The 26831-nt window shown below is 54.3% G+C and overlaps 1 protein-coding gene across 1 annotated transcript; it reads left to right on the top strand.

Annotated features, from left to right (window-relative positions):
• The first annotated feature begins 419 nt into the window (after positions 1–419).
• On the top strand, positions 420–26817 carry LOC117436914 (hydrocephalus-inducing protein homolog). The gene is made up of 21 exons (XM_034068988.1): positions 420–435; positions 4371–4591; positions 6254–6373; positions 6982–7116; positions 7666–7865; positions 8347–8471; positions 9942–10143; positions 11638–11809; positions 16681–16780; positions 17862–17980; positions 18347–18499; positions 19391–19433; positions 19994–20031; positions 20357–20534; positions 21017–21147; positions 22776–22935; positions 23784–23911; positions 23999–24190; positions 24586–24735; positions 25451–25566; positions 26808–26817. Exons 2-21 carry the CDS (start codon positions 4385–4387, stop codon positions 26815–26817), a joined length of 2679 nt encoding a protein of 892 aa, XP_033924879.1. The 5' UTR covers positions 420–435; positions 4371–4384.
• The last annotated feature ends 14 nt before the right edge of the window (positions 26818–26831 follow it).

The following is a 26831-nucleotide window of genomic DNA, read 5'->3' as shown; positions in this document are numbered from 1 at the left end:
GCACCTCTGAGCACAGCGTGCGTGCTGCAGGGAGCTGCCCCAGCTGCCTGTCAGCAGCAAGAGATGGGCCTGTCCCTCCAGTGCTTCCCAAGTGATAAATAACCCAAGCTGCTCCTATCACAGCTTCTGAAGAGCCTGTGGGGCTTCGTAGGTGCTGGGGTTGTGGCCGGTGCTCCTGTGGGCTCAGGTTGAAAGGCAGGTCACGGGCTGGGCTTGTCCCCTCCCTGTGTCTCCTGGTCAGATCTTTCTCTCCCTTGGTTCAAATCACAGACCCACGTGCCGGTGTTTGAAGGTGCCCCACAGGAGAAGTAGTAGCCCTGCTGTGGATGACCAGCTTGCTGCAAAGGCAGGAGCCCAGGAGCCCAGTCCTGCTGCAAATGGAGCTGCCAGGGGATGTCTGAAGCTGCAGATGCCAACCAAGCTGTGGTGGAGCAGGTAAAGCACGTGAGGGCTGTTGTTTGTCTTGCTCAGGAGAAGGTGCAGGGAAGGAGTGCTTGTGGCAGCTGGTGTGGTCCTTGGAGCTGACCATGGGAGGATCTTGCTGGGCTGTGGGTGCTCGGGTGTAAGCATGGTTTGAAATGTGTGTGATGGCAGGAAGTAAAGAGCTGCCATGTGCTCAGGCTCTGAAGGAAGCTCTGTATCTTGGGGGAGGAGAGGAGGAGCCTGTACTCCCTAGGCTGTGGTGTGTCTTGGTGCTGGGTGGCATGGAGAAGGCCCCGGCAGGAGGGAGATAAGAGCTGGGTGTGAGGGAAGAGAGACTGAGCCCTGCTCTGGCTGCGTGACTTTGACTAAGCCCTGGTCCTGCAGTGTGGGGGTACTGTAGGATGTTTCTGTCCTCAGTATCGTGGTGACTTTGATGGTTTTTAGCTGCCAGTGGAGACATGAGGCCAAGGCAGTTATGATTAAGGCAGTGTCAGCCCCAGGAATGACTGTTGAACCATTCTGTAGCTGCTGCACAGTTATCAGTGCCCCTGACATCTGTCCGCTTTCCTGTTTAACCTGAGACGTGGTGCCAGTACCTTGCTGAATTGGGCCCGAACCTCCATCCAGAATGCGCCCATCTTTCTGTGCCCTGTCTCATGGCAGTCACAGCCTTGGTTGCTGCCCTGCTCGTGTCAGAGATTGCCCCTGAACTGTGGGTAACTTCTTGAATGTTCTGAAATTTGCAGCAAGGCAGCTGCTGGGTTAAATGGTTTCACAGTGTGAAGGGAGAAGAAGAGCAAGGAGGCATTACACTTGTTGGGCCCAAGTTACTTCTGTTTTGTTTTAAAAAGTGATGGAAGGAAAACAATTCCTCAGTTCAGATTTGACTGCACAGCTGACGTCAGGGTCTCCAAACTGGGGTATTTGAAATGCTGTCTGGATTTAGGAAAGGAGGAGAGAAGCCTTTGCTTGAGCTCTCCAGTTTTCACCTGGATTCGTGGCTGGACATGATGCGGGACATGTTTTGGAGTGTTTCCACAGGCTGGCTGCCTGGAGAGCCAGTTAGCACTCGGGGCTCATCTCCTCCCTGGCTGGTTTGTAAACCCCCAGATGCTGAGTGTTGGTTTCAAAGTGAGGGCTCCACGTTCCCCACCAAGCAGACGTGAGGATTTGCTTTGCCTGTGGCCGAGAGTCTCATGGGAAGCTTTTGTTTCTGGCAAAGGCTGTGCTGAAAACGTGTGAGGCTCCTGGCAGCTGAGATGCCCCAGGAAGCTGGGTGGCCTTGGCTGGTGCGTGTGCCCGTGTGCGCAGGCTGAATGGGTACAAAGTGATGGATGGGTGCTCAGCAGGGACAGCAAGAGGGGTCACCCCAAAGGCAGCCTGGCCATGGCTCTGGTGTGAGTGGGCTCCTCCTGGGCCAGCAAAATAGGAATTAAATGGTTGCTTTGTAGTCAGTGTGGAAGCTTTTTTCTTTACTCCTGCAGCAGGGAAATGATTGGCTCATGTGCAGTGTATAAACCAATTGATCTGCCGCTCACGGAGCGTGAACAACTGGTGCTGTAAGGTGCACTTTAATGGTGCTGCAGCCCTTCAGTGCGGGGCAGACATTGAAGGCGTAGGGGGGCTGCAGGGATCTGCAAGGCTGTAACTTTAGCAAGGCCCTGCAGTGGCCGTGGAAGCCAGCAGAGGAGAGACAAGGCGGCCGACAGTGATAGCGAGAGAGCTCAAGGCAGGAAGCAGCAGGGTCTCCACTCCAGGCTGGAGCTGGAGAAATCCCAGAGCCACAAGTGGTGGTGGCCTTGGTGTGGAAGTGGTGCGGGAGGGTGAGCACGTTCTTTCCGGGGCGTGTGGACCTCTCCTATTGTGACATAGAGGGAGCTGCTGCTGCTCAATGCACTGAGGCAGGAGCAGGCTTGAGCTACTGTCAGGCTCTGAGCTCTGCTTCGTGGAGGCGCTGGTGAAACCCTGCCCTAGCTGGCAAAGCCAGAGCGTTGAGGAGAGGGGCTGGGCAGCCCAGGTGCCAGCCCTGTCCTTTGGTGCCCAGGTTCCCCTGGCTGTTGGCAGCCCAGCAGCAGTTCCCTGCTGTGCTGGTGGGCAGCATCCCCACCGAGGCGGCTCCTGTCCCTCCAGCTGCCCACAGGTGCCGAGCAGTGCGAGGGCATTTGGGAGCCAAGGCCCTGCAGGGAGGAATCCTCCAGGAGAAGCGTGAATCAACCGTGCTGAGGTAGCGTCTGGCCCTGGGCAGGGAGGAGGCAGCTCCGTTGGCAGCAGGGATGGGGCAGTTGTGTGATAGCCGCAGGATTTAAACACCCCTGGGCTAAGAGCAGGGCTGGGCAGGTAGAAGGGCTTGAAGGGGCTGTGGAACTGCCGTGCGACTTGCAGCGATGGTAGAGACTTGGAGCTAGGCTGTAGGTCCTGCAGCAAAGGGAGCCTTGTCTGTGTGAGGTGGGGAGCAGGGAGCCCCGGGGTGGTGGGCTGGAGGGGTGCTGTGTCCTGGGTGCTGGTTTGTCCTGCCCCAGCAGGGAGATGTGCCCGACTGCTCCGTTGTGCTCCTTTCCTGCTCCTCTGGGAGGCTGGTCCCTGCGGGCTCTGGGGCTGTGGAAGAGCCTTGCTCCAGGGCTCAGGGGAAGCTGCTGGGCTGGCCGGGCTGTGGAGGTTGGAAGCCCTCTGGAAATAAGCGTTGTGGGGGTGACGACAGGATTCGTTTCAAGTGAAGTGAAATCACAGTTTGGAGAACTGGGACGAATAAGGCAGTTAAGAGCCGGTAATAAACCCTGAAATCAGATGAATGTTGGATCATCCCCATGAGGTTTCTCCCCTGACAAGCAGTTCTTTCCAGCTTTAAAGGCCACTCTTGCTGCAGCAGGTCCTCCTGAGCAGAGGCAGTGCAGAGCTCTGGTGTTTGTTGCAAGAACAAAAGGAACCGGTAGCCTTGTTTCCTGAAGCTGCCAAGGGCCCAGCACCACAAACACCGTTTGTGCCGTGCTGTAGCTGTCTTGGGCGTAAAGGCATGAAGTGATTGCCTTGCGTGCAGGGTGTGGGGGAGAGTCGAGGGGCAGGGAATGGCCATCTTTGCCTAGATGCTGTCTTGCTATGTAGAGCAAGTGCACACAACAGAGGTGCTGTGGAACACAGGGAAGCAGGAGGGAATATCCTCCTGGATTTTCCTTAGATTTGAGCTAATTGCTCCTGTGCCTTTGATGGTTTCCTGCTTCTTTCCTGCTGTGGCAGCCTGGAATGGCTGTAGGGAGCCTCGAGTTTGGGTGTTACCAAGTGAAAATGAGGGCATCCTTCTGCATGGAGAAGTGCTCTTGGGCAGTGGGGTGGTTTCCTGCCTGGAAGGAGCCGTTTTTGCCAGCTAATCTTTGTAACTTCAAGCAGGCAAAGTAGCCCTGAGTAACTCTGGTTCTTAACCAGAGTCTTGAGCTCTGTGCTGAGTTAGTTAGAAACATCAGCAGGGTCCTTGCAGAAAGGGTGAGGAGTGCCAGCAGCCCCTGGTGTGTCTCCGTGCCTGGTGGGACTGCACCCAGAGCAAAAGGCTGTTTTGGCTCAGGGGCTGTCTGTTGTGGGGTTTTACGTCTATGAATGGAGCCTAAATGTGGTCTAATGATGAGTGAGGGTGGGGAGGCCATCCCTGCGTTCTGCGCTTAGGAAGGATGCCAGAGGCTGGAGACACGGCTGTGTCCTTTGGGTGTGCCAGGAATGGCGAGGCCCTGGCACAGATTGCCCAGAGAAGCTGTGGCTGCCCCATCCCTGGCAGTGTTCAAGGCCAGGTCAGATGGGCCTTGGAGCAGCTGCTCTAGTGGAAGGTGTCTATGGCCATGGCAGGGGGTTGGGAGTGGGTGAGTTTTAAGGGCCCTTCCCTAAGGTTGTGGGTTCCAGGCTTCCATGGGTGTGGGGTTTTAAGGTTCTGGGGTTGTGGATTGTCCAATTGTTGCTTCTTCCAGGTGAGCTCTGCGACATGGCCAGTGGCAAGACCCCCCGGCCCATGAGGTCCTCCAGAAGGGCGGATGGATTCCAGAGCAGAGTGGTAGCATCTCGTAATCCCAAGCTGGTCAGAGAGGCAGAAGAGTCTCTCAGCAGCAAGCAAAGGCTGGCGAGGCCTCGGGAGATGAGGCGGCCCCGGACTGCCCAGCTTCGGGACATGGGTGAAGTCTGCCATCAAAAGGTATCCTTTCCCTGGCCTTTTCCTTGCTGTTTGATGTGCTATTTGAAGAGGGCACGTGGTTGTGGCTGACTTGCCTCCAGCTCACCCAAGCAGCTTGATGATTAGGTCCTGTTGTCATTTCCTACTGGTGGTGGTGGAGTTCTTTCTGCTGGGGGAAAGGCAAAACATGTGTTTGCAGTGAGCCATTGAAGTCCTGATCTGCAGGAAGCCAATGGAACCTGTGCTGCAGTTGGTGGGTTTTGCTGGAGTTGAGCTACCGTTGCTAAAGCTACTGGGGGTAGGGCTGGGGCAGGACACAAGGGCAGGAGCTGCTGTTTCTCATCCTGCTGTTCAAAGAGCCACCTCTGGCTTTGTTGTAGTCAACTGCCACGTGCTTGGGGTCACAGGACTCCCTGAATGGTGGCAGTAGTGGCCTTTGAAGGCTGAGGGCCTGTGGCAATTACTTAAGCTGTAAGAAACCCAATTGCGTCAATGCATGAACGGGTTGGAAGAAGGCGTGGGAGCCTTCCAGGGTGTTTGAGTTTTCAGGCTGCTGGATAGCCAGGGAATCGCCCTGGGCAGAGGAGAGTGGATGCGCTTTCCCTGGATCAGTGCTCTCTTAGATGGATGTTTAAAGCTGCTTTTCTTGCAGGACTGCTCAGTGTAACAGCCAGTCCAGGTGGGTGGACGACTGAGGTAGGGCTGTTGAGCAGAGAGTTGCCAGCAAGTGAGCTGTAGCACATCAGTTCAGGGTTGCCCCAGACAGCACATGAGGTGGGAACACGTAAGACGGGCGCCCAAATAACTGGCAGTGCTACAGCTTCTGGCCTCAGCCTGACCGTGGCTTTTGTGGGGCAGCGCGAGACCTGCCTGTGTGTCTCGAGTGGCAGCAGTGCAGCTGGGAGAGGGGAGACCAAGCAGGGAGGAATTATCTCCAAGTAAAGCCTCTGCTGGGTCAGCATTTGTTCTTTGTGTGTACTTTTCAGAGCTGCTTCTGCAGTGCTGTTAACTAAACCAGCAGTAATAGAATCCAGTGAAGCAGCAACTTTAAAGCTCCTGGGGAAAGGGGATACAAATTGCAGCCTAGCTCAGGTTGCCCAGTAATGCTGGGGAAAGAGCTGAATTTCATCCCCATCCAGCATTCACCTCATTTATCTGTTTCCCAACTGCCCCGTTACTTTCTTGTTGGCCTTTCCTCCCTCGTACTGGTGTCTTCCGCCTGGTTTCTCGGCTCTCCATCAAGAAAAGATATGTGGGATGTGTGGGACTCAGTGTCACTGTCCCAGAGGGAAGTTCACCCGCAACTTGTTTCCTGTGGAGGCTCATGGAAACTGCTGGGTTTTGCTTGCTCCCTGAGTGCTGGTGGCTGTTCCAGCAAGTGTCTGGAGTTGAGCGAGCAGCTTAGCAGAGGGCTCTGCTGGAGGTGAGCGCTGCTTTGCCTGTTGGAGAAGGCAACCTGAAGAAAGAGCCTCCAAAAGAGCTTCTTAGCTTGAGGCTGCTCAACATGGTCCAGAAGCCTTTGCTGAGCTGAGAGCAGAGGTGGGTGAGCTGCCATCTCCTAGCGTGAGCTGGGCAGATGTAGTCACCAAGAGACTGTATTTACTGGAGATGAGTGTGGGCTCTTCCTTCGTTAAACTTTCTCCCAGCAGCTGAAGCTCTCTCTGCTCTGTCTTGCATCTGCAGTTCTCAGCCATTGAGTGGGACCAGAGGTCATTCCAGCCTTTCCCATCCGAGGTGGTGTTTGAGAACTACATTCCCCACCAGTTCTACATAGCGTCGCTAGCTCTGAGGAACAAAGACAGGGTAAGAGCTGGGCTGTGGAGGTTGAGCACTGGGCTGGAAGAGGAGAGCAGTGGAATTCACATGGTGTGCAGCAGAGCAAGTTCCCTGCTGCAGTGCAGTGCATGCAGAATAAAATGTCTCACCAGCGTTATTCTGCAAGATGGGGAAATGTTCCCATGCTGGGGATTCTGGTTTTGGCCGTGCACTGGTGGTATCTACCCAAAGGAGCTCTTTGAGCCAGCATGCTTCCCCTTGAAAGCCCTGGACTGATGGGATTGTCGAGGGCTGTGCAGTTCTTGCCTGCTGTCATGCTTTACCTCGAGTGTGCACCGTGTCCTGGTGGCTCTTTGGTCAGTCTTGGTTTCTGGCAGGCCATGTTTTCCTCTCTCAGCCTGTTCAGCCACCTGTGTGCAAGTGCCTGTCAAAGCACAGGGAAGAGCAGTGGAAAGAGGCTAGCTTAGCAGGAGCAGTTAAAGGGGATTCAAGTCCAGCCTTGTGTGTTCTGTGCGTGTACCTTCAGAGCTAAAAGTGTTTTGGGAAGGTGGTAAGGAGGCTGTCACGTGGCCTGTCCTGGTCCCTTCTCAAGTTTCCCCAAGTGACAAAATCATAGTTGTGTGTCTTTCGTGCAGGTTCCTCGTCTGCTGAACGTCATCCTGGGGAACTCTCCTTACTTTGAGTTGATCAGCCCGAGTGATGAGGACTATAAGGTAGCCCCGGGCATGTCTTCAACCTACCGCATCCTTTTCCGACCTGATGAGAACAAGGTGAGAGTGGAGGTCCCGAGAGATGATGCCTTGAGGGGAGGTGAACCTGCAGGGCTGGATTCCAAAGCAGGCATCTGGTGTGGGTTTTGAAGAAGTGTCCTGGGTTCAGTGGGGTTGCACTGGATCTAGACCTGGGGGAGACTCTTTGCTGGTGCTGAAGGTTGTGCTCCCATAGGCTGGAGGCTCTTGCCTATTTCAGGCTCTTTTGTCCTTCAGTGGTGGAATATTTAATGGAATGTCTGTTGGCTTGAGGGCTGAGAGTCTGCTGCCTGTGCATGGCCTTTTACTCATCTTGTGTTTGCTGCTTAAATGTAGTTGAATAGTCTGTCCTATCCTCAAGCAGCATGCCTCTAGAAAACTACAGAGGATCTGCCCCATGGTCCCTGGCTGCCCCTGCTTGTGAAATAATGTGTAATGAAAGGCCATGAAGGTAAAAAGTGCGAGTACATTATCGAATGCTACTGTGAGAGTCACAGAAACCAGCAGCAGTTCTTCTGGCACGGGCATGGTGCTAAAGGCACTGTGCTGAGCTTGTTTCTTTCCCTGCAGGATTATTTTGAGGAGCTTATCATCATCACAGAGAGGGAGAAGTTCTTTGTGCCTATCCGAGCCATAGGTGCCCGAGCCAGCCTGGACTTCCCTGAGCAGCTGAACTTCTCCGAGTGTCCAGTCAGGTTCAGCACCCAGAAGACTCTGCTGGTGCGCAACGTGGGGAAGCGGGAGGCTTGCTACAGCATCACCACTCTGAGGTAAAGGAGCTCATCTCTTGTGCAAAATGCTGTTGTGTGCTCATGGAGTTGTAAACAGTGAGAAAAAGGAGGCAGAGCATGTGTTGAGAGCTCCTTGACAAGGGTTTTAAGAGTTCCCGAACTTCAGCAATGAACTATTTCAGTCCTGATTTGCAATAAAGAAATGGGAATCATTACAAAAGTTTAGGTGAGCTACAGAAAAACCGTAGAATTGTGAGTAACTGGATGGCAGAGGTGAAGAGCTGAGAACTGTGTGCAGAGGATGGTGGGCTGAGGTCATGTTATACCATGGGATCCTCTGCAGGGTTCTTCTGCATGGGATTCTTCAGCAGGGAGAGTCACCCGCTCTGTTTCTGATCCTGGATGCTCTGGTTTTCTTGTACCACCTGTGGTTTGCTTGCTCCTTGCTTGCACAAGAGAGCTGAAGTGAACTAGACTGCAAAGTTAACGGAGGGCCCAGATCTCTCTCTTTGTGTTGCAGCCCTTTCTCTGTGGATCCCTCCATTGGGACTCTTGGCGTTGGAGAAGCGATGCAAGTCACGGTGGAATTTCACCCACCAAAGACCGGTGTTTATACAAGTCCCATGATTGTTCACTATGACACTGGTAAGTGCTTGGTGCACCCTCTGTGTGTCCTTCCAAAGAGAGCAATGTCTGCCATCATCGTCTGATGGCTTCATTGTTCTGTTGAATCCCTTCTGCAAGACTCCTTCACGCTGGGTAGAGCAAAGCTTCCATGCTGGCTGCCAGATATTGTTGTGCTGGAATATTTCAGCCTGTAACAAGGCAGCAGATCTTCCTAAGCACAGTGCACAGGGGGCGATGTGGAATATTCTGGGTGCTCCGTTGGGGAAGAAGGCATAGCAAGGAGCCTGATTGAAAAGGAGATGGCTTTTAACGTGCAAGAGAGCTGTCTGAAGAGCCTACAACTTGTCCCATAGAGCTCTCCTGACTGGTCATTGCTTTTCATCCCGATGTGTTGTGTTACAGTTCCTGGCAAGGCCTTTGAGGTAGAGACCCTCTTCTTGTGATGTGATCCACGGGTACAGTGGGTGCTCTGCCGAGAGCTGGGCCACGCTGAGGTCTTGTGACTGTGAGGAGCAGTAAGTGTGGCAGCGGTAGCCATTAGGGTGCTCTGAGCTTTGCTGTAGCCTGGGAGTGATTCTGTATAACCCCCCTTGTGAGCAGCAGTTATTTAATGGTGAGGTTTAGGAAGAAGCTGCTGCTAGGGCTGGAGTCAGTAATGTGAGGGTGTAATGATGTCTGAAGGTAGGTTGTGAACAGCACCTTGGAGAAACCCTTGGGAATGGCTGTGCTGCTGTGCGTGTTGCTCTGATGCTGGAAGTCTCCAGCTTTCCAGCAGACACTTACCCTAGTGAAGGGACTCACTTCTCCAGTGGTGAAGTGGTAACAGCAGCACATTTGACAAGGGAGAATGTGCTGGCAGTGGTGAGGCACTTGGCTGTGAGAGCAGCAGGAGCAAAAGAAGGAGTTGGCAGATGGATCCGAGGGCCCCATAGCACCCTGTTGAGTGCAGAGCTCAGCACAGAAGCTGCTCTGTACTTGCCATTGTTCTTTCTGCCCTTGTCCATTTAATTTCAAATGCTCCCGCTTGGTTTCTGAGATGAGAGCTATGGCCAATATTTGAGGAGCAGGAGATGAGGATGACACGAGAGTGGGGGCATCTCCTGCCTGCAGGAGAGCCTGGGCAAGCCATGACTGAGGTGGGCTCCTCAGCGTCACTGAGTGACTTGGATGTAGAATTCCCTATGACCTGAGTGGGATGGCAGCCCAAAGGGCACCCGGGCACATCTGCAAAGTCTCACTGTAAATGCTGTCACCTTGGGGATAAATCTCCACGAACACCCCCCAAAATAAGGTGCCTAAGGTGGTGCCAGGACATCCTCATGCCATATCATGTGCAGCTGTCAGGATACGATAAATGTCCTGATGTGGGGAACTGCTGATGCAGCTCAAAACTGCAGCTCTTTCTCCTGTTGCCTGCAGATTGCCCCGTTCCTTGTACTTCCATCAGCAAGTGAGATGAGCCAAGACTTTGCCTTTGCTTTGTTCCAGGTGAAGACGTTCACAAAAGCCTCTGTGGAACAGCTGTAAATGCCGACATCAGGCTTGACAAGAGCTCCTTGACAGTTGAGAAGACTTCCCTCACGCTGTCAAAGCAAAGTTCCCTGGTCATCCACAACCAGAGTGGCATCACGGCCCACTTCCAGTGGAAGCGTTTTGTTGATGAGGAAGAGGAGGAGCGGCAGAAGCTGAGGTTTGTTTGAGAGATTCCTCCCAGCAAGATAGATGCACCAGGGGAAAACTAACACACAGCCTCAGAGGGCTCCTGGGGCTTTTGAAGGGATAAGGGCAGACAGAGCCATGCACAGTGTGGAGCTTAACCCTTGCCATTCCAGTCCCACCCGTGCTACAGCTGAGGATGATGTTTTGGGAGAGAAGGTTGATTGCAATCACTGGCTTGCCTCAGAGGGCAAATTCACGTTTGGGAGCCACAAACTATTGAGTTCAGAGCTGCGTGCACTGCGGAGGGTCCATGAGACTGAGGCAGGTGTCAGCACTCGGTACCTGGGACTGCACTGAGCAGTAGCACTGAAGAGCTGCAGGTGGCACAACTCTTATGATACTCAAGCAGTTTCTTTGCTAAGGTGTCAGGCTCCTTTTCCAGCCACACGCAGGATACAGTGCTTGGTTGGCCCAGAAGGTGGAGGCCGTCCTGCTGTAGGCTGGGGAATTGCCTTCCAGTGTCCTGGTTTCTGGCCCAAGGAGGTGTTTCTGGCCTTGCTCCTCAGCTGGGCAGATGTGGAGGGGGAGGGCTGTGCAGGGAAGGGAGGGCAGCCAGGACTTGGAAGTGCTTTTGGGCTTCAGCAACCTGTGTCCTGGTGGTGAGAGATGGGGCAGGTTCTTCCAAGGGTGCCTCTGGTGAAGCTTTGAAATTGCCATTTCAGGCAGCAGAGAAACACTGACAGCCTGTGGGGATGAACTGGAAATGAGACTTAAAAGCTTCTGTGACTTGGGGAATCCTTGTGCAACTTTTCAGGCTCCCAGTAAGGAGCAGCCACTGTGCAGCACTGCTCCCCTCTCATCTCCCGCTTGTGATCTCTAACCACTAGAATGATTTCTGCTGCAACCAGCAATAAAGGCAGAGGTTAACTGCATTGCAGCTCTGCAGAGGAGGCCAAAATGAGGGAAAAGATGAGGTGGTTCAAGGCTCAGCATAGGGTTTGCATTCAGAGATGCTGGTCCTGACTTCTTTCCTGGGTGATGCTGGGCAAAGTCCCTTCCTCTCTTGGCACCTCTGTTTTCATGCACAGAAACCCGTTTGTGTCACTGAAGTGGTGGGATACCAAACCCATTGGTTTGCTTTGGAAGTGCACCAGGATCCTCTGGCGCAAGGCAGTGCAGATACTGTCTCCTCATCCCTGTTGGGTGCAAAAGGGAAGGGGAAAAGTGTGCTGCTGGTAACGTGCAGCTGAAACCTGGTTGCTTCTCCCCTCCCAGTGCAGGAGGCTTTTTCTTGAGGGCTGCCAGCTTTAAGAAACCTCTGGTGAGCTTGTCAGTGAGGAGTAAAACTCGCTGCTGTGCTGGGAATAATGGGATCCATGGGGGAGCCTGTGTCTCAGGGTCAGCCCCGTGCTGAGCTGCTGCTCTTCCTCACCAAGTGCTTTGCTGCTCGTGCACGGACACGACAGGCTCTGCAAATCTGCTGCTTCTTCAAGGATCTGCTTGGTTCGTCTCTCCCATGGCACAGGCTGCAGAGGCAGGAAGAGGACAAGCTGGTTGATGTTCCTAAGGAGCAGGGGGTGGTCCCCCCTCTCAGAGAACACCCTTCCCTTCCCGTCTGCACCTCCCAGAGCCAGGGGACAGAGGTGCAGGGAGACTCCATGCCTTTCTGCAGTGATATTTTCACCATTGTGCCCATGGTAAGTGATGGCTGAGAACCTCCCTTCCTGCTCCTTGTCCTTCTCCTCTCTGAATGAGGTCCCTTGGCAGATCCCACGTCAGCTGCTCCATGTGCCAAGAGAGGAGACATCAGGTTTTTGGTGAGGCTGGGGGCACTTGTTGCAGAAAGCATTTCTGAGCAGCAGCAAGAGCCGACCCCAGGCTGGGCTCTGCTGCAAGGGCTGTGAATGAAGGGCACTTCATGAGTGTCCTCACAGTGTTCAGAGGTATCAGTTACTCTCTGTAAGGACACATTTCCATGTAGCGCATGGGGGTGAAGAAAGGCCACTGGTGCACTGTTAGTTCACATCCTGACCTGCAGAATGAAATGATCTCCTGTGGAAAGGAGTCCAAATTGAGCCCAAGTTTAATCGGGGGGACAGCGATCCATTCCTAAAACCTGGATGTATACCACATCTGAGTGTCCCTTCCAGTGTGGTCTGTGAGCCTGGACACGAGGTTGGCAGGTTTAAACAAGCTTTTTGAGTTCTACTGCAGATAGGTAGAGAAAACTGCTCACTTTCCTGGTGATGCAAGCAAAACCCCCATGTCCTTCAATCAGCCAGAGCCGTTGCTGTGGGTATTCACATGGTCTGAGCTGAAGAATGGCTGCTGTCTGAGCAGTGCAACATCCCTTCTCATCTTGGAGTGAAGCCTGGAATAATCCCAACCTCTTCTTTCTTTTCCAGTGGGTGAAACTAGTTTATGTTTTGATTTTGTTTTTGAGGAAGGGGCTGCTGTTCTCTTCTTGCTTGCTCCTGCAGCACATGTAAGGCTGAGAGCCACCAGTGCCAGCACAAGTGTGGTCTCACAGTACTGTAGCTGGCAGCAGCACGATGTGAGCAAGAGACTGTGTCAGAGCAGCAGGGATACTGGGGAGAGTGGGAGCTGCTGAGCTGAGCCTTCAGAGCATCCTGTGGTGTGTGAGCTGGTTCTGGAGTGTGCCCCAGGGCTCCTGCTTCATTCCAGTTGCTGTGTCTCCACAATGAGCTTAAGCTGCTCTTGAGCTCCTGAGGTGCATTAAGGGGAGGTCTGGAATTGTGTCTGAGTCCTGTCCACATCAAGATGCGATGATGCAGAGACGTGAAGTGTAGCTTGGCCCCCAGCTGTGAGTGGAAACCTTTCCTAAATGGCCGTGTTCCTGTTACACGGTTTGCTGTAGGGCTGAATCAAAGCAGGCTCCTGCAGGAGTCTCTCCCCTGCTGTCTTGTGCAGCGTTATCAGTCTCTTGATTTCCATGAATTCCATTCTTTATGGAACAGTCCTTTTCCCATGGAGAGTCTTGCTGGTGTCTGCGTTCCCCCTGACATGTGCGTGTCTTTACTCCAACTGACAGTATTTTCCCCTCTTTTACACATGTAGAATGTGCAGATCCCCTGCCACTGACTTCCAGACCGTGTTGTCTGTCGATGGCCCTGTAACTTTGAGCTTGGACCAACCCCCTTCTTGCACTGCTCTTGAATGTGCTGGGGAGGCCCCCCCAGAGGTGGGACCTTGCTGCCTCGGACGTCCTGGCCAGAAGCAGCTGCTCTCTTGTTGGCACCAATTGCCTGTGGTTTGTGGGAGCACCCTCTAGAAATCATCAACCCCTGGTGACAAGTGACTGGAGGAAGTGATTGCTTGCAGAGGTTAGGAAGCTGGTGGAGGGACAGTGGTGTTGGAAGTGCTTTGTGGGCAGGATGGCTTTGCAGGGCTTGTGCAGAAGCTTTGCTAAGTGGAGCACCAGCTGCCTGTATTTCAGGTGTTGCTGTCTGCAGAAGCTGCCTCAGGTCACTTCAGCATGTCTAGGGTTAAGTCCTGGCTGCAGATCAGACCAGGACAGAGGAGGCAGTGCTTTGGGACTTGCCATGTGAGGGGGAACATTTGGAGCAGCTTCCAGGCCCATGGGGAAGGAGCTGTTGTGCAGGATATGGAAGTGCTGCTGTTGTTGATCCAGAGGCTGGGCCAGCAGGTAGTGGTGTTGTTTGTTCCTGCAAATGTCCACCTCAGCTGGGAGCCAAGCTGGTCCCCATCCAAATGAGAGGATCCTGCAGAGCTCTTCAGGTTTTGGCAGAGGCCCCATTTCCAGTGGGGGCTGAGAGTTGAGTCATTTGTGGATAGAGGCAGATGTTGGCTTTGGCACTGCCTTTCTCCTGAGTGCCCTGAACTAAGAGGATGCGCTGTGGATGTCATGACTGTGCTGCCTCTGCCAGCTCTGTCTTTGGGTATTGTTTGCTGTGAGCACTGGCTTGGTTTCCATGGCTCACCTTCCACCTCTGCAAAGCAAAGCAAGTGGCTTGGGCAGCCCCAGCTGGTGGTGGGCAGCTTTTGAAGGCCAGCTTCTTCTTCGGCAGCCTGGGGGGGTCTCACAGATTGTCACCATTCAGGGGCTGAGGAAGGAGCAATAGGATCTGTGTGTAATTAGCATTGGCTCTCGCCCAGGGATCACTTGTGTAGCTGTGAGTCGTGGTGTGCCATCCCCTCCTGGGTGCCATTGCTTTCTGGTGCAGCAAAGCCAGGGTCCGAGAGCTGAGGGGTTTGTGCTGTATCACCAGGCAGCCACCGTCTGTGTTTTAGGGCACCTGCCATCACAGCCTGAGCCTGCCGTGAAGCCAGGAGTGTTGCAGTGTCCTGTTGAGAGCACTGCAGAGCTTTATTGCTGTCCTGGGTAGCATCCGTGGTAGTTCTCTATACTCTGCTCAGCTGCCATCCTCTAGAGAACCTGCTCTCGTGGGCAGAGCGCTGGCTCCTGAGGTGTCCCGAGGCTCATCCGCATGTGTCACCAGTGTGCAAGGCTGGGGGATGAAGCACATCCTTTTATCCAGCAGTTCTTTTTTGCTGGGGAGTAGCAGGCATGTGAAGAACCTCTTCAACAGCCTATTGTAATTTCCCGAGAGAAATAGTGTTCTGCTTTTGTGGTCTGCCCTAGAGCAGTAATGAAGGGAGAAGTGCTGAAGGGTTTCCCAGTATAGGTCTGTCTTTCAAGAATGTGGTGTGGCCATGGAATAGTAGGATAAAGTGTAACTGATGATGTCTCCTGGCCTTCCATCATCGGAGGTAAACGCTCTGGCTTACAGCTTCCCTGCTGATCCAGGGAATGTCTCTGTGGAGAGACTGCCAAAAGTTTCCATGCCAATACACTGAATCCTGCTGGATGGTGATTTCCTGTCAGGAGCTCAAGAGACCTGAGCCTGCTAAGTGCTGGGTCAGTTCTCTTGGGATGGAGGCTATGAATGCAAGGCTCCAGTGGGGGTGCTGTATCAGGATTGTTCCTGAGAGCTGTGCTGATCCCTAGAAAAGGAGAGGCTTTAGTGCTAGCCCATAAGCTTGTTCCTCAGGTGCCTTAGAGAGGTCTAATCTGGCTGTGCCTTGGGACCCAGCAGCACCTTGGATGTATGGAGATGTGTCCCTTGTGATGATCGTGGTGCCTCACTGGATGGCTTCGTGGTGCTTGGTGGCCAGCAAGGCATCATCCCTGGCAAGGGGGTGTGTGTGCTGCACCCTCCTCTGATTAGCTTGTAAAGGAAGCAATGGCACGTGCCCAAAGCTCTAAGCTCCCTCCTGCACTAGTTAAAGAGTGTGTACAGAATGATGCCAGCAGTCAGTGTGGTCTTGGTATGGAGCAAATCATGCCCCCAGGGCCTTGGGCACTCGCAGTAACCCTGCTGGGCTCTCCTTTGCACTCCTCACTGTTTGAGATGCACCTTTGCAGTGTTCTCCAGGTTCTTGCTGAAGCTGTACTTTTTGGTGCAGTGGCAGCTCAGGGTTGTGATGTTGAGTTTGGGTTATCTGGGGCCGGGATCAACTGCAGAGTCAGACAGATGCCTTGAGGCCCTGAGCCAGCTCCAGCTGCCCTGGCTAGAGGAATGGGGATGCAGGAATGGGAGGAGGCCGGGGCAGCAAGGGCTTTGTGTCATGGGCAGTGTCTCCTGTCCCACATGGGGACTTTGTGCAGGTTTTGAGAAGAATCCAAGTGACTTTACTCTTTCAGACTTTTGCAGTTACTGGTGGTTGGTGTTTGAAAGGGTTCTTCTCTGCCTGTCCTTGCCTGTGTTCTCCTGACTCAGAGCAGGTTGTGCATCAGGGAACTACTTGCAGCTGCAGGCCAATAACTTCCCATGTTGTAGCTCTTTAATTTTTGTGGGGCTGTCCTCTAAGCTGTCAGTGCTGTGTCAGTGGCAGAACCGTAGCTAGTAAATACTGATGCTGCAGGAGTGCTGGAGGCTCCAGTCAGTTCAAGGCTCTTCTGGACAAATTCCTGAGAATAGCCAAGAGCAGAGTGGAATCAGAGCCTGGCTGTGCTGATAGAAAAATGACTCTGTTCTTTTTATCTGCTTCCGTCAACTCAATATTGAATTCCTGTAGAGCGTTATTACGGTTGCCAGAGGTGTAGCTACTTACGTCAAGTGTATTTGTAATGCTAGGGGCTGAAGGGCTGTACGAGGTGCCTTTGCTTCAGGCAGTTGGAGGAAGTGAGAGCCTATAGAAACCAGGGGTGCCTGCTGAAATGTGTGACAAGGCTTCCTGGGCCTGAGCACCAGTGCCAGGATCCTGTGGGAGAGCAGCAGAGAGAGAAGACCCTGAGGAAGCACCAGACAGTTGCAGAAACTGGTAGCGTGGCCCAGACTTAAATCCCTGAGCCAGAGCTCAGTCTCTTCTGAGGGTAACAAAAGCTCCTTCCGGGTGCCAGTAAAGGCGAGGGACTTTGGAAGGTGTTTCTGCAGCTGCTTCCAAGCTCTCCTCTAAATTCTGTTGGCAAGTGTTGCTTGCTCCTTGCTCTTTGCTGATGCTCTAAATAAAGGCTTACAGGGCTGTAGTGGCAACAAGAATGTGCTGTTTGAAGATAAATGGTTTGCTGTCACTTCTGTTTCAGGAGGGAGATATCTTGCCAAATTCTTCACTTGAAATCAATGTGATCTTTAAGCCCAAAGAAGCCAGAGTCTACCAAGAGGCAGCCTACTGTGACATCTCAGGTACAGCTCCTTCCTCCTGCTCCTGTACCCACAGAGGAGGTACAAACACTCTTCCAGCCCACTGGGATCTCGTGTAGCTCTGGAGGGCTCAAGAGGACAGTGCTGGCACATGCTGCTGTCCCTGCAGCTCCCGGTGGTCTCCTGTCCGAGGCCAGGGCTCAGGATGCCTGGCTCTGGCTTCCTGACCCCAGAAGAGACAAAGCAGTGAAAGAATAAGCTTTCCTGGCACGGGTTTGCCAGCATTTGCAACACACACAGCTTTAATGAAGGAGCCCCAAGAGCCTGTAGACCATTTACCTCCAAGATGAGTCTTGGTTGTGTGGCTCTCTCCTCCTCCTGGTGCTGCTCGCCTTGTGTGCAGAGTAGAATGGGATGGCAGTGAGATCTCGTCCAAAATTTGAGCCAGGATTCAGGCTTCAGTGGCTGAGAGCAGCTTTCAGACTGAAGATCTTGTGCTCTGTCATCTCTAGCAAATCTGAGGGAAAGAAGCCACCCTGGAGTTTGGCTGTAAGCCTTGAGATCTCAGTTGCCTTTGCACCAAGGGATGTGTACGTTAGCAGTACATGTCTGGCTGATGTGATCTGCTCAGTGAGAGGGCTGGTTTTCCAGGGCTGGAGTGATGAGACAAGGGGTGATGGGTTTGAGCTTAAACAGGGGAGATTTAGTTTAGATATCCAGAAGGAATTGTTTGCTGTGAGAGTGGTGAGGCACTGGAACAGGCTGCCCAAGGAAGTTGCTCCGTCCCTGGCAATGTTCAAGTTCAGGCTGGATGGGACTTGGAGCAGCCTGGTCTAGTGGAAGGTGTCGCTGTCCATGGCAAGGGGCTGGAAGTGGATGATCTTGAGGTCCTTTCCAACGCAAACCATTCTGTGGTTCTCTGAGACACCATCCCAGGGGGTTGGTTAGAAATGAGAAACCAGCCCCAAGGCTGATCTCCTGAGGGACGAGATGGGTCCCGTATCTTCTCCTGGAGCATCTGGAGGTGGTTCCATGCAGGCCAGGGACCGGCAGCAGCAGTGAGACAACCTGGAAAGTGCTGGGTAGCAGAAGGAATTGCACTCACAGAGATTTCCCTCCACAGGCTGTGAGACCAGGCTGCCCCTGTGCATCAGCGGGGAAGGCGTCGGGCCCCAGGTGGAACTCAGCTGCGACCAGGTGAGCGTCGGGAAGGTGTTTGTTGGCTCAAGCCACAGCTACGGGGTGAGCAGGACGGGTGGCAGGGCATGGGGTGGATCCGGATGGCTCGTGGGCAGCAGTGAGCCTGGTGGAGGTGTTGGATGGGTCTGAATCAGGTTGGTGGTGCTGAGCAGGTCCTTGCCACTGCAGGTCAAGTGGAGTGCTCTGTGTCAGGGGAATAAGGCCAGAGTGGCTCTGTTTGTGTGAAGTTATCCCTGCTTTGCATGAAAAAGCCCTGAGGCAGAACTTGTCCTGTTGTATTTGGCAGCAGCGCTCAGCATCTTCTGCCTCTTACAGATGTTAATTGCTAAAGTAGAAAAGAAGTGAGCCTTCAGTAAGTAAAGAGGATTCTTCATGTATTTCCATGTTGCTTTCTTGCTGCTGCTGCAGGTGCTCCTGCTCAACAGAGGAGTTCCTGAGGCTCCCTTCAGCGTGGTGTATCCGGAGAGAGCTCTGGACTCCTGCTACGAGGTGGCTCTGCGTGGGGAGGCCTCAGGCATCAGCTACCTCCTGGACACCACCGAGATCGACTGCGGGCTGCAGGTACCGCACGCTGCTCTTGTCAGAGCTCCTTGTCTCCAGCCATGACCCCTGCTGTCCCCCCGGGTCGAGGGCTGCTGTCCCCCCGGGTCGAGGGCTCTCCCCCCTTCCCAGCTGCTCTGCTGGCTCTGTGGCTCGGAAGTCCAGCGTTTGGGTGATAGCTCCAAGCTGGTGTTTAATGGCCATCTCCAGCCCAGCCCAAAGCTGGGAATCCCTCCTCTTGGAGGGAACTACCGCTGCCTCCTGGGGCAGGCAGGATCCCAGTGTTGCTCTCCAGAGGGATGTGTCCCTCAGATGTCCATCTGCTGATGGGCTCCTAAAGCCAGAGGTGCAAGGAGGTGCTCTCTTTCAATGCTCCTGATTCATCGGCCAAGGAGGCAGCTGACTTGGGCTTCCAGTCACTGTAGCTGGATAGAGTGTCCCAGAATAACCCTCACTGTACTTCTTTCCAGTTACAACCCCACAGCTGTTTCCAGCTGTTGGCCGTGTGTGCGTTGCCCTGTCCATCTCCATTTTGGCTTGTATTTTGTCCACAAATACTAGTGTGCAGGAGCCTTTTCTCCTTAAATGCCTCAGTGTCTCCTCCTGTGTTTCAGCTCGCTGTTGGGTGACACCTTCAAGTGCAGAGGGCTTGTGTCCCCTACTTGGTTTCTTCCTGATCTTTCCATGGTTGTAATTGCACCTCTGCCACAAATACCTGTCCCTGTGTAGGGCTCAGAGGTACCCTGCAGTCGCGGGTTGCCCGGGTTAACCCAGAGAGCCCAGTGCCCATCTCTCCTGTGCGCTCCCTGCTTCTGGGCTGTGTTCCTTTGCTTTCGACCCAATGGAAGAGGAATGAAATTGTGAGCAGCAGACGTGTGCCTGTAACTTCCTGCTCTTTTGTCCTCTCCTCAGGTGTTTAACAAAGTCTCGGAAGCAGCAGTGACCCTGCAGAACAGTGGGAAGCTGGGATTTGCCTTTGTGGTGCTGAGCCCCGGCACAGGCACTGCAGCCAGCCCTCTGCCTGGCGTGCCCCTGGTCGTGCCCAGCATGGTGAGTAGCACAAGGGCTTCACCCGGCCTGTGTCAGGCTGCCCAGGAGAGAGTTTTGGGGGAAAATAGGGGGAATGAGCACACAACCCCCGTCCAAAACCAGGCAGGAGAGACGGGGCTGTGAGCGATTGCTGCAGAGGCAGAGGAGGTGCATCGAGCACAATCCTAATGTAGCCCCTGACTGGCCTTGGCCGCCACTGGCTCTGCTGTCCTACAGCAACCAGCAGTGGGAGGCACGATGGTTGCGGGAGCTCTTTGGAGCTGAGTGCTGAGCTCTCTGGTTGTGCCATCACTGGAGCATCACTCCATCCCAGTTGTCATCCTGCCTGGGTGTCTTAGAGCTGGAGCAGTGTTCCTGCCTTGGTGCCCTTTTGCAATGGGAAGAGGAAGCAAAGGGCCGAGTGGCTTCCACCTTCCTCAGTGCTTGTCCGCCTGAGGGATGACACGCTGATGTCCTCTCCTGCAGGCTGCTGCCAGGAGCTGCTGGCCCTGCTGGAAGTGCAGGCCCTTTGGTGCTCTTGCAGAACAGCTGGTGAAAGAGCTTTGGTTTGTTGTGCCTGGCTCTGGCTAGCAGAGGGTAAACCCTGTCAGCAGAAGAGCTGTGCTCATGCTGAGCAGAGGGCAGCCTTGCGAGGCCTCTGAAGGACATACTGCATCTTGGTGTAGGAGACTTGGGTGTTTGGGTACAAGAAAGCTGGAGGTGGTGATGTCTGATGTTTCCTTATGTATGAGAAGCTGTCTTGTGTCCTCAGCGTGTCTGTGGTGTGAGCCATCCCTCCACTGAGTCCTCTTTGGTACACTACCTCCCTCCCTCTTCTGTGCCCCGCAGGGTTACATTGAACCTGGCAAGCAGCAAGTGCTGAAAGTCTATTACCTGCCAGGAGTGCCTGGAGTCTTCTGCAGGGCTTTCCAGATCCAAGTGGGTCACCTGGAGCCAGCAAAAATCTGCCTGAAAGGAGAAGGGACCTTTCCCAGGATCCACTTGGACCTGCCCAGGAACATCAAAGGTGAGCACTGCCTGTCTGCTCACCAGGAAGGTCACCTGGCTTTCCCCCATGCCATATGCCCATAGGGCAGCTCATGGGCACCTGCGCCAGGCCTGGAGGTTTCAGGGCTGTCAGGCAAACTCAGCCCTCTGGTTGCTTCCTTGGTCTCTGGCAGACGAGCCCGTGTGGCTTTGCCGCAGGAACCATCCTGCACAGCTTGCCAGCGTATGGCAGAGGTCTGGGAAGACGAGGGCTGGGCAGAAAAGCACAGGGAAGCTGCAAGAGAGGCTGGCAGGGATTTTGACAGAGTTAGGTTTGCATCACGTTGTGGGGCTGAGATGCTCCTGTGTGGCGAGAAAGACGGCTGGGGGTGAGAAGCAGCAGGATCGCCTTTCTCTCCATTGCTGGAGCAGTTTGTGTCTGCGTGTTGGGGGAATGGGGCTTCCCGTCTTCCATGGGATTTGTGCTGCCCCACTGCTATTGGTGGTGTTCTGTGCTTTCAGGCAACGCCAAATATGAGAAGATCCTCCAAAAGGCCCAAGAAAAGCTGGACAAAGGCAGCCAGAGAGACGAGGCCATTGCTCTGGGGGAGGCTGTGGCAGCCGAGCCCCGCATGGACGACTCGGGCACCATGGTGAGTAGAGCTGCTGCCCTGTCCCACACGTGCCACCCTCCTGCGTGTCACTGGAGCCCCTGCGCCCCACGGCCCTGTGCCCAGGGCTCTGCTGGCACTGGGTGCCTCCCTGCACAGCCCTGGCCACGGAGTGTGTCAGCTCAGCGTGCCCCATGGGCTGCCCACCTCTGGGAGTTGTCCCTCCTGGAGATGCACCAGCTCCTGACTACCCCAGGACGATGCTAAGGGCTGTGCTCAAGCAGTTGGGTTTATGGTGCTCTGAAGGACATTCAGGTCGGTGCTGGGGGTTTTGTTGCTCACCGGCCAAGCCCTGCCAGCTTTACAGCGTGTAAAGCAGCAGCCTGAATGCACCCTGAGGCTGTGCTGTGTTCTGGATCTCCGAGAGGCCCCAGCTCTCTCATGGTTCCCTTTCCAGGAGAGCTTTTGTCCAAGCTGCTTTGGCACTAACTGGGGGCAGGGACATACTTGGAGCTTTGGAAGGTTTCTGGCTTGTCTGTCCATGTGTCCAGATCAGCTTTGATAACTGGGCAGGGAGAGACACTGGAGTTCATTTCTTTGGAGCTATTGATCCTGCCTGAGAGAGCAGGAAGTGTCCCAGACACTGAGCAGTGAGACAGAATGACTCCATCGCCTCTCTCAACAAGAGCAGGGTGGGATCCTCCACCTGAGACAAGCTTGTGCCTTGGGAAGGACCTTTGCTAAGCAGCCCCTGTCTTTACTTTCCTCAGTGGGATGCTCAGCTGCAGATGCAGATGGAGGAGATGCTGATGGAGGAACATGCCGTGGAGCAGCAGAAAGCTCTCAGCTCCCGTCCCCAGGAGGACACTGCCTTTCAGCAGCGTGTACATCGGAGGCTTCTCAAGTTAGTAGGGAGTCCTGTAGCCTGTGTGCAGGGGCCCCGAGGGTAACAGCCAGCAGTGCAGGCCTGCTCCTGAGAGCTCCTTGTGCCTCAGAGCTGGGAACAGCTGCGGACTTGAGAAGGGGCCTGATGCTGAGAGCTATGATGTGTTCTCTGTGGGCAGCTCGGTGTCCTCGCTTGCACAGTGCTCCCCTGAGCTCTGGAGGTGCTCCCCTCCCCACAGTTGGTGGGTTCTGTTCTCAGAGCTGAGGGGTGCAGACGAGCAAGCCCTTGCAGACAGCACAGGCACCAGCCCTGCTGACCAGCTCTGAAAGGAGCATCTCAAAGGCAGCGTCTTTGTGCCAAGAAACAGACCCCACTATGCAGGAAGAGCAGGGAATGGTCCAGATCCCTTATGCACTTTACCAAGTGGGATTGCCTGCCAAAGGCCTCTGCAAGGAAATGCTATGACAAGGTCCTGAAGCAGTTTCAGGCTTGGGCTGGACACCAGCTTAGCAGTTTGATTGAGATCAGTGGAGATGCAGTGGACTTCTCTGCAATGGCTTTTCGCAGCATAGGAACTGTGTCCAGTACCCACTTTAAAGTCACTCGAAGATCCCATTGGTGGCTGATAAATCCTAGGCCCTGCACTCCCCATGACTTAGCCAAGTGTTATTACTGGGTGCTCAGGCCTTGGGTTTCCTGGGCTTGGCTTGAGCTTTCAGAGCAGTGAATACAGAATTATCCACTCCATTTGCTTCTCCAGCCCACGCCATGCTGGGGTTGACAGAGTGTCCTTACTCCTCCTTTCAGAGCTGAGCTGCCTGAATACATCCTGGACCTTGGCTATGTTGTTCCCGGTGACATCCACACACACATGGTGAAGATCACCAACACTGGGCACTTCCCTGCATCTTTCTGTGTCGATGGATATGTCCTGTATAACACAGGTAACCCATGGTGGAGAGGCTTCACAGGGGCTTGAAGGAGCTACCTCTGACACATCAGCTGAAGCCATTGGTCACGGGGAGATTTGAGTACTTCCTTGGACAGCTTTTTCCTCCTTAGTACCCCCGTGCTGGGTGCCCTGTTCAAGAGCCTGACTTCTGGTGAGCAGTGCCCAGAGACCTGCTCTGCCTGTGGCTGCCCTAAAATCTGATTGCAGGGGCCAGAAGGGCTGATCACCTTGATCGCCTCTCAGCATCTTCTGCTCTTGGCTCCCGTGAGCATCATCCGAGTTTCTTTGTGCACTCTGAGGGTTTATGTTGCAAACAGATGGACCCTCTGTGGTTGGGAAGTGCTTTGTTTAGAGTTCATAGTGCCAGAGCACTTCTGCTCAGCCTTTATTGACCGGCCTGTGGGATCCTCTGCTCTATGGAAACAGGCTTCCCAAAGAGGCCTTGAGGTAAGGCTGCAGCTCCAGCACATGGTGACTGCTGTCTCTGCGGGGTGGCCAGTCGTCTCTTCTAAGCCGCTGTCAGGGAACACCCCAGCATTTGGTATCTTAGGTGGCAATTCTCCTTTGGAGAGGTCTATGCATCCTTCCCTGAGATGCCTGATGAAGGAATTGCTGGAGTTCCTCAAGCAATGTGATTCCTTTTTACTATGTAACCCCTGGATTCTGGTTGTGAATGTCTTTTTGCTTTGGGCAGTGCCAAAGGGAGAAGAGCAGCTTCTCTGGAGATGCAAAGGGGTCTTTCCCAGAGCTGCCAGCCAGGACATCCCTGTGGCCTTACCGTGCTTCTGAGCCATTTCCTGTTGCTTGCATATCTCAGCTGCTTTATTTTGCTGTGTTCAGGCTTCAGCGTGTGCCTGGAGTGTGTGAAGCGCCTGCCCTCCTGTGAGAGCAAGACATTTGAAGTGTGCTTCGACCCACAAAGTGCCAACTTGCCCCTAGGAAAAGTGGATGTGCTCCTGCCCATCAAGGTACTCCAGCTTCTGGGGCAGGCAGCAGGTTGGGCACAGCAGCGAGTATCAGGTGGGCTCTCAACCGGATGCTCTGTCCTTCTGTAGGTCAGAGGAGGCCCCACAATCCAGGTCCGCCTCCGTGCCATGGTGGCTGAGCCGTCCCTCTGCGTGTCCAGGGACAGGCTGGAGTTCTCTGCTGTCCAGTGTGGGCAGTGCCAGGAAGAAACCATCCAGCTCCACAACACGTTCCAGGTCCCCTGTAAATGGTCCATCAGCATGACTGATCCTGTTGAGGAGGTAAAGCACAGACAACGTGTAACACACAACTTCTCGGTTGGGTTCTCTTTGCCTCTCTTGCCTTTTGTGCCCCTCTGGCTGCCTGAGCACTTGGGCTGCAGCTCGCTTGAGGAAGCTTTTGAGGGTACAGAGCAAGGCTGGTTCACCTGGGCCTGTTCACTAGCTGATGCTTCACTTCTCTGCTGTCTTCACCCATTCCTCCTCCTCTGAGGACACTGCCTCCCCATCTGCCTGCCCTGCCAGCATGTTTGCCCTCCAGTTCTAGGCAGTGGTGGCCACGTCTGGGTGGGATGAAGGTGCTTCCTGCACCGTGCCAGCATCTCGGAGCACTGCAGGAACCGAGGGTCTGTCCTCACAGACCAAGGAGACCTCACGCCACTGGTTTCTGTGCGCAGGTGGACAAACATCTGCCAGGGAGCGAGCACCAGAAGCTGCTGGAGGAGATGAAGTCTGTGCCCTGTGGCTTTGAGGTGCTGCCCTCAGCTGGAAGCCTCGCTCCAGGACAGCAGTGCCACGTCCAAGTCCGTTTTTCACCCACGGAAGAGGTGAGATTGGTGGGTGTCACGCCAGGAGGTCTGGCAGGGCAGTGTGGTAAGGGGAGGCCAGCCCAGGGAGCGGGGGATGAGCTCTGCCTCCACGTGGAGCTTCCTGCGCCTCCGTTTCCCCTGCACGTTCCCACGCAGTTCGGGAGTCAGCTTAAATGATGGAGCATTCCCAAAGGCAGTTTGCATGTGGCCACCGTGACTTGGAAACTGGTAGCGTGTGACAGGATGGACACAAGTGCTTCCATGCCTGGGGACAGTCCCAGGGATCTCAATTGCTCATGGAGATTTCAGCGTCTCGTGTCTGGCTTTGACCAGAGGCAAGCACTGAGCAGAGAAGATGATCCTTATTTGTGTCCAGTGAGAGCTCAGGTGCCTCTTGCACACAGCTGATGTTTGCCTGGTGCTGCAGTGCCAGGACTGTGTCTGAGAAAGCAGACCTTTCTCATGAGCGTTGCGCTCCCCCATGCCCAGGTGAAAACCTCTGATAGCCCATTTTAGATCCACCTGGGAGCCAACTGTCCAGTTATGCACCAGAGCAGGACTCGCTGCAGTTCCTGAGAGCCATGCAGATGCTGTAGCCCCTGCTCTAAGTAAATACCTGTTTTGGGTTCAGCTTGGAGGTGCTGACAAGACCCCTGACCCTGGGCGATTGTTGACTTGGAGGTGCTGTCAGCTGGGGCTTCACGGAGGAGCTTTCTGTGCTGCTTCTTTGCAGAAGTGCTACCGGGGCGAGCTGCAGATCCAGATTTGCCAGAGCAGCCAACGCCTGCAGGTGCCGGTCTTGGGACGTGGTCTGGAGCCACGGCTGGAGTCCATCCCCGCAGAGCTGGAGCTGGGACCACTGCTGCCCCAGAGCCATGGGGAAGAGGGGACAGTGGTGGTGAAGAAGCCCTGTGAGGTTTACTCAGTGCAGTTTGAGCAGCAGCACCTTGCTGAGGAGCAGGTGAGGGGGAAGGTCTGTGCACACTCTGTAGATTCCCAGCACTCCAGCGTGGCCAGGCTTGTGCAGGGAGACGGGGGCAGTGTGCAGGGCAAAGCCTGGTGGCCTTCCAGGGTTAGCCAGCTCTGCTGGCAGGCTGCAGAGGGACTTGGATAATCCCTGCCCCTGGGGGGAAGGAATGTGGGAGGGGATGGCTCGGCTGGGGAGCCTGCTCACATGGTGAAGGTCAAGAAACTCATCCTGTCTATGGTTTCTCTTCCTTCTGTGCACAGCCCCTATGGACACCAAAAGATGACAACAGCCCCAACAGCTTGTTGCTGCCTCTGTGTGCCCCGGGAGAGAAGCTGAATGCTGAGGCCCAAGGAAGGGGCATAAAAATGAAGGTGAGATGAAATCTAAAGGCTAAAACTCCAGGTGGCAACCGGCAGGGTTTTCTCATTTCCTCCTCTCTTCCCCAGCCTCCCATGGTTTGGGTTTCTGCCACTAGAGTGGCAGAAAGCCTTTTCTCCTTCTTTCCTTTGGCTTGATATCAATCCCTACCGCCTCAGGTTGACGTTGTGGATCCACCAGGAAAGGTGGTGAAGCTGGGAAACGTCTGCATTGGACAGACGGTGAAGAAGATGGTCACCGTAGCCAACAAGAGTGCAGCCCCTCTCACCTTTAAGCTGAGGGTCACGTCCACCGTGCCAGAGTTGCAGGAAGCTGGGGTAAGGCCCATTCCTTCTCTGCAGAGCACTTTGGTGTGCCTGCAGGGAGCGCTGAGCTGCTGTGGGTGGGAGCTAGTAGGTAATGACTCAGGTGTGGGCTGCCCTGGCTGCCTGTGCCTGCCCTGTCCTCCCTGCTGGCACTGCATTGGCAGCAGATGCCTGCAGTGTGAATGCTTCAGCTGAGCTGGGTGCCAGGACTCCCCGAGAGCCAGAAGTGAGAAGGCAGCACAATTCCTCTAGCCTGTTTTAGACACATCCATCAGGATGCAGCCATGTGTTTTAGATCTGGAAAGGTGAGGGAGGTGAATCTTGAAAGAGGGAGAGTTGCAGCTCTGTTGGAACGTATGTGAAAGCTTTAGAAGACAGAGTTGACCTCGCCGTGACCAGGTGGACACATGGTAGAAAACACCTTTGGTATTCCCTAGGAATGCCTAGGAGGGAATGAGTGG

The sequence above is a fragment of the Melopsittacus undulatus genome, chromosome 13 (assembly GCF_012275295.1).
Source record: "Melopsittacus undulatus isolate bMelUnd1 chromosome 13, bMelUnd1.mat.Z, whole genome shotgun sequence".
NCBI lineage: Eukaryota > Metazoa > Chordata > Aves > Psittaciformes > Psittaculidae > Melopsittacus > Melopsittacus undulatus.
The sequence above is the reverse complement of the archived record's forward strand: the minus strand, read 5'-3'. Positions and strand labels throughout refer to the sequence as shown.

Coding starts and splice junctions, on each gene's coding strand:
- LOC117436914 (XM_034068988.1), top strand. CDS start 4,385: ATGGCCAGTGGCAAGACCCCCCGGCCCATGAGGTCCTCCAGAAGGGCG. Junction 8,472..9,941: donor GATTGTTCACTATGACACTG/GTAAGTGCTTGG, acceptor GCTTTGTTCCAG/GTGAAGACGTTCACAAAAGC. Junction 20,032..20,356: donor TGGCCCTGCTGGAAGTGCAG/GCCCTTTGGTGC, acceptor TGTGCCCCGCAG/GGTTACATTGAACCTGGCAA.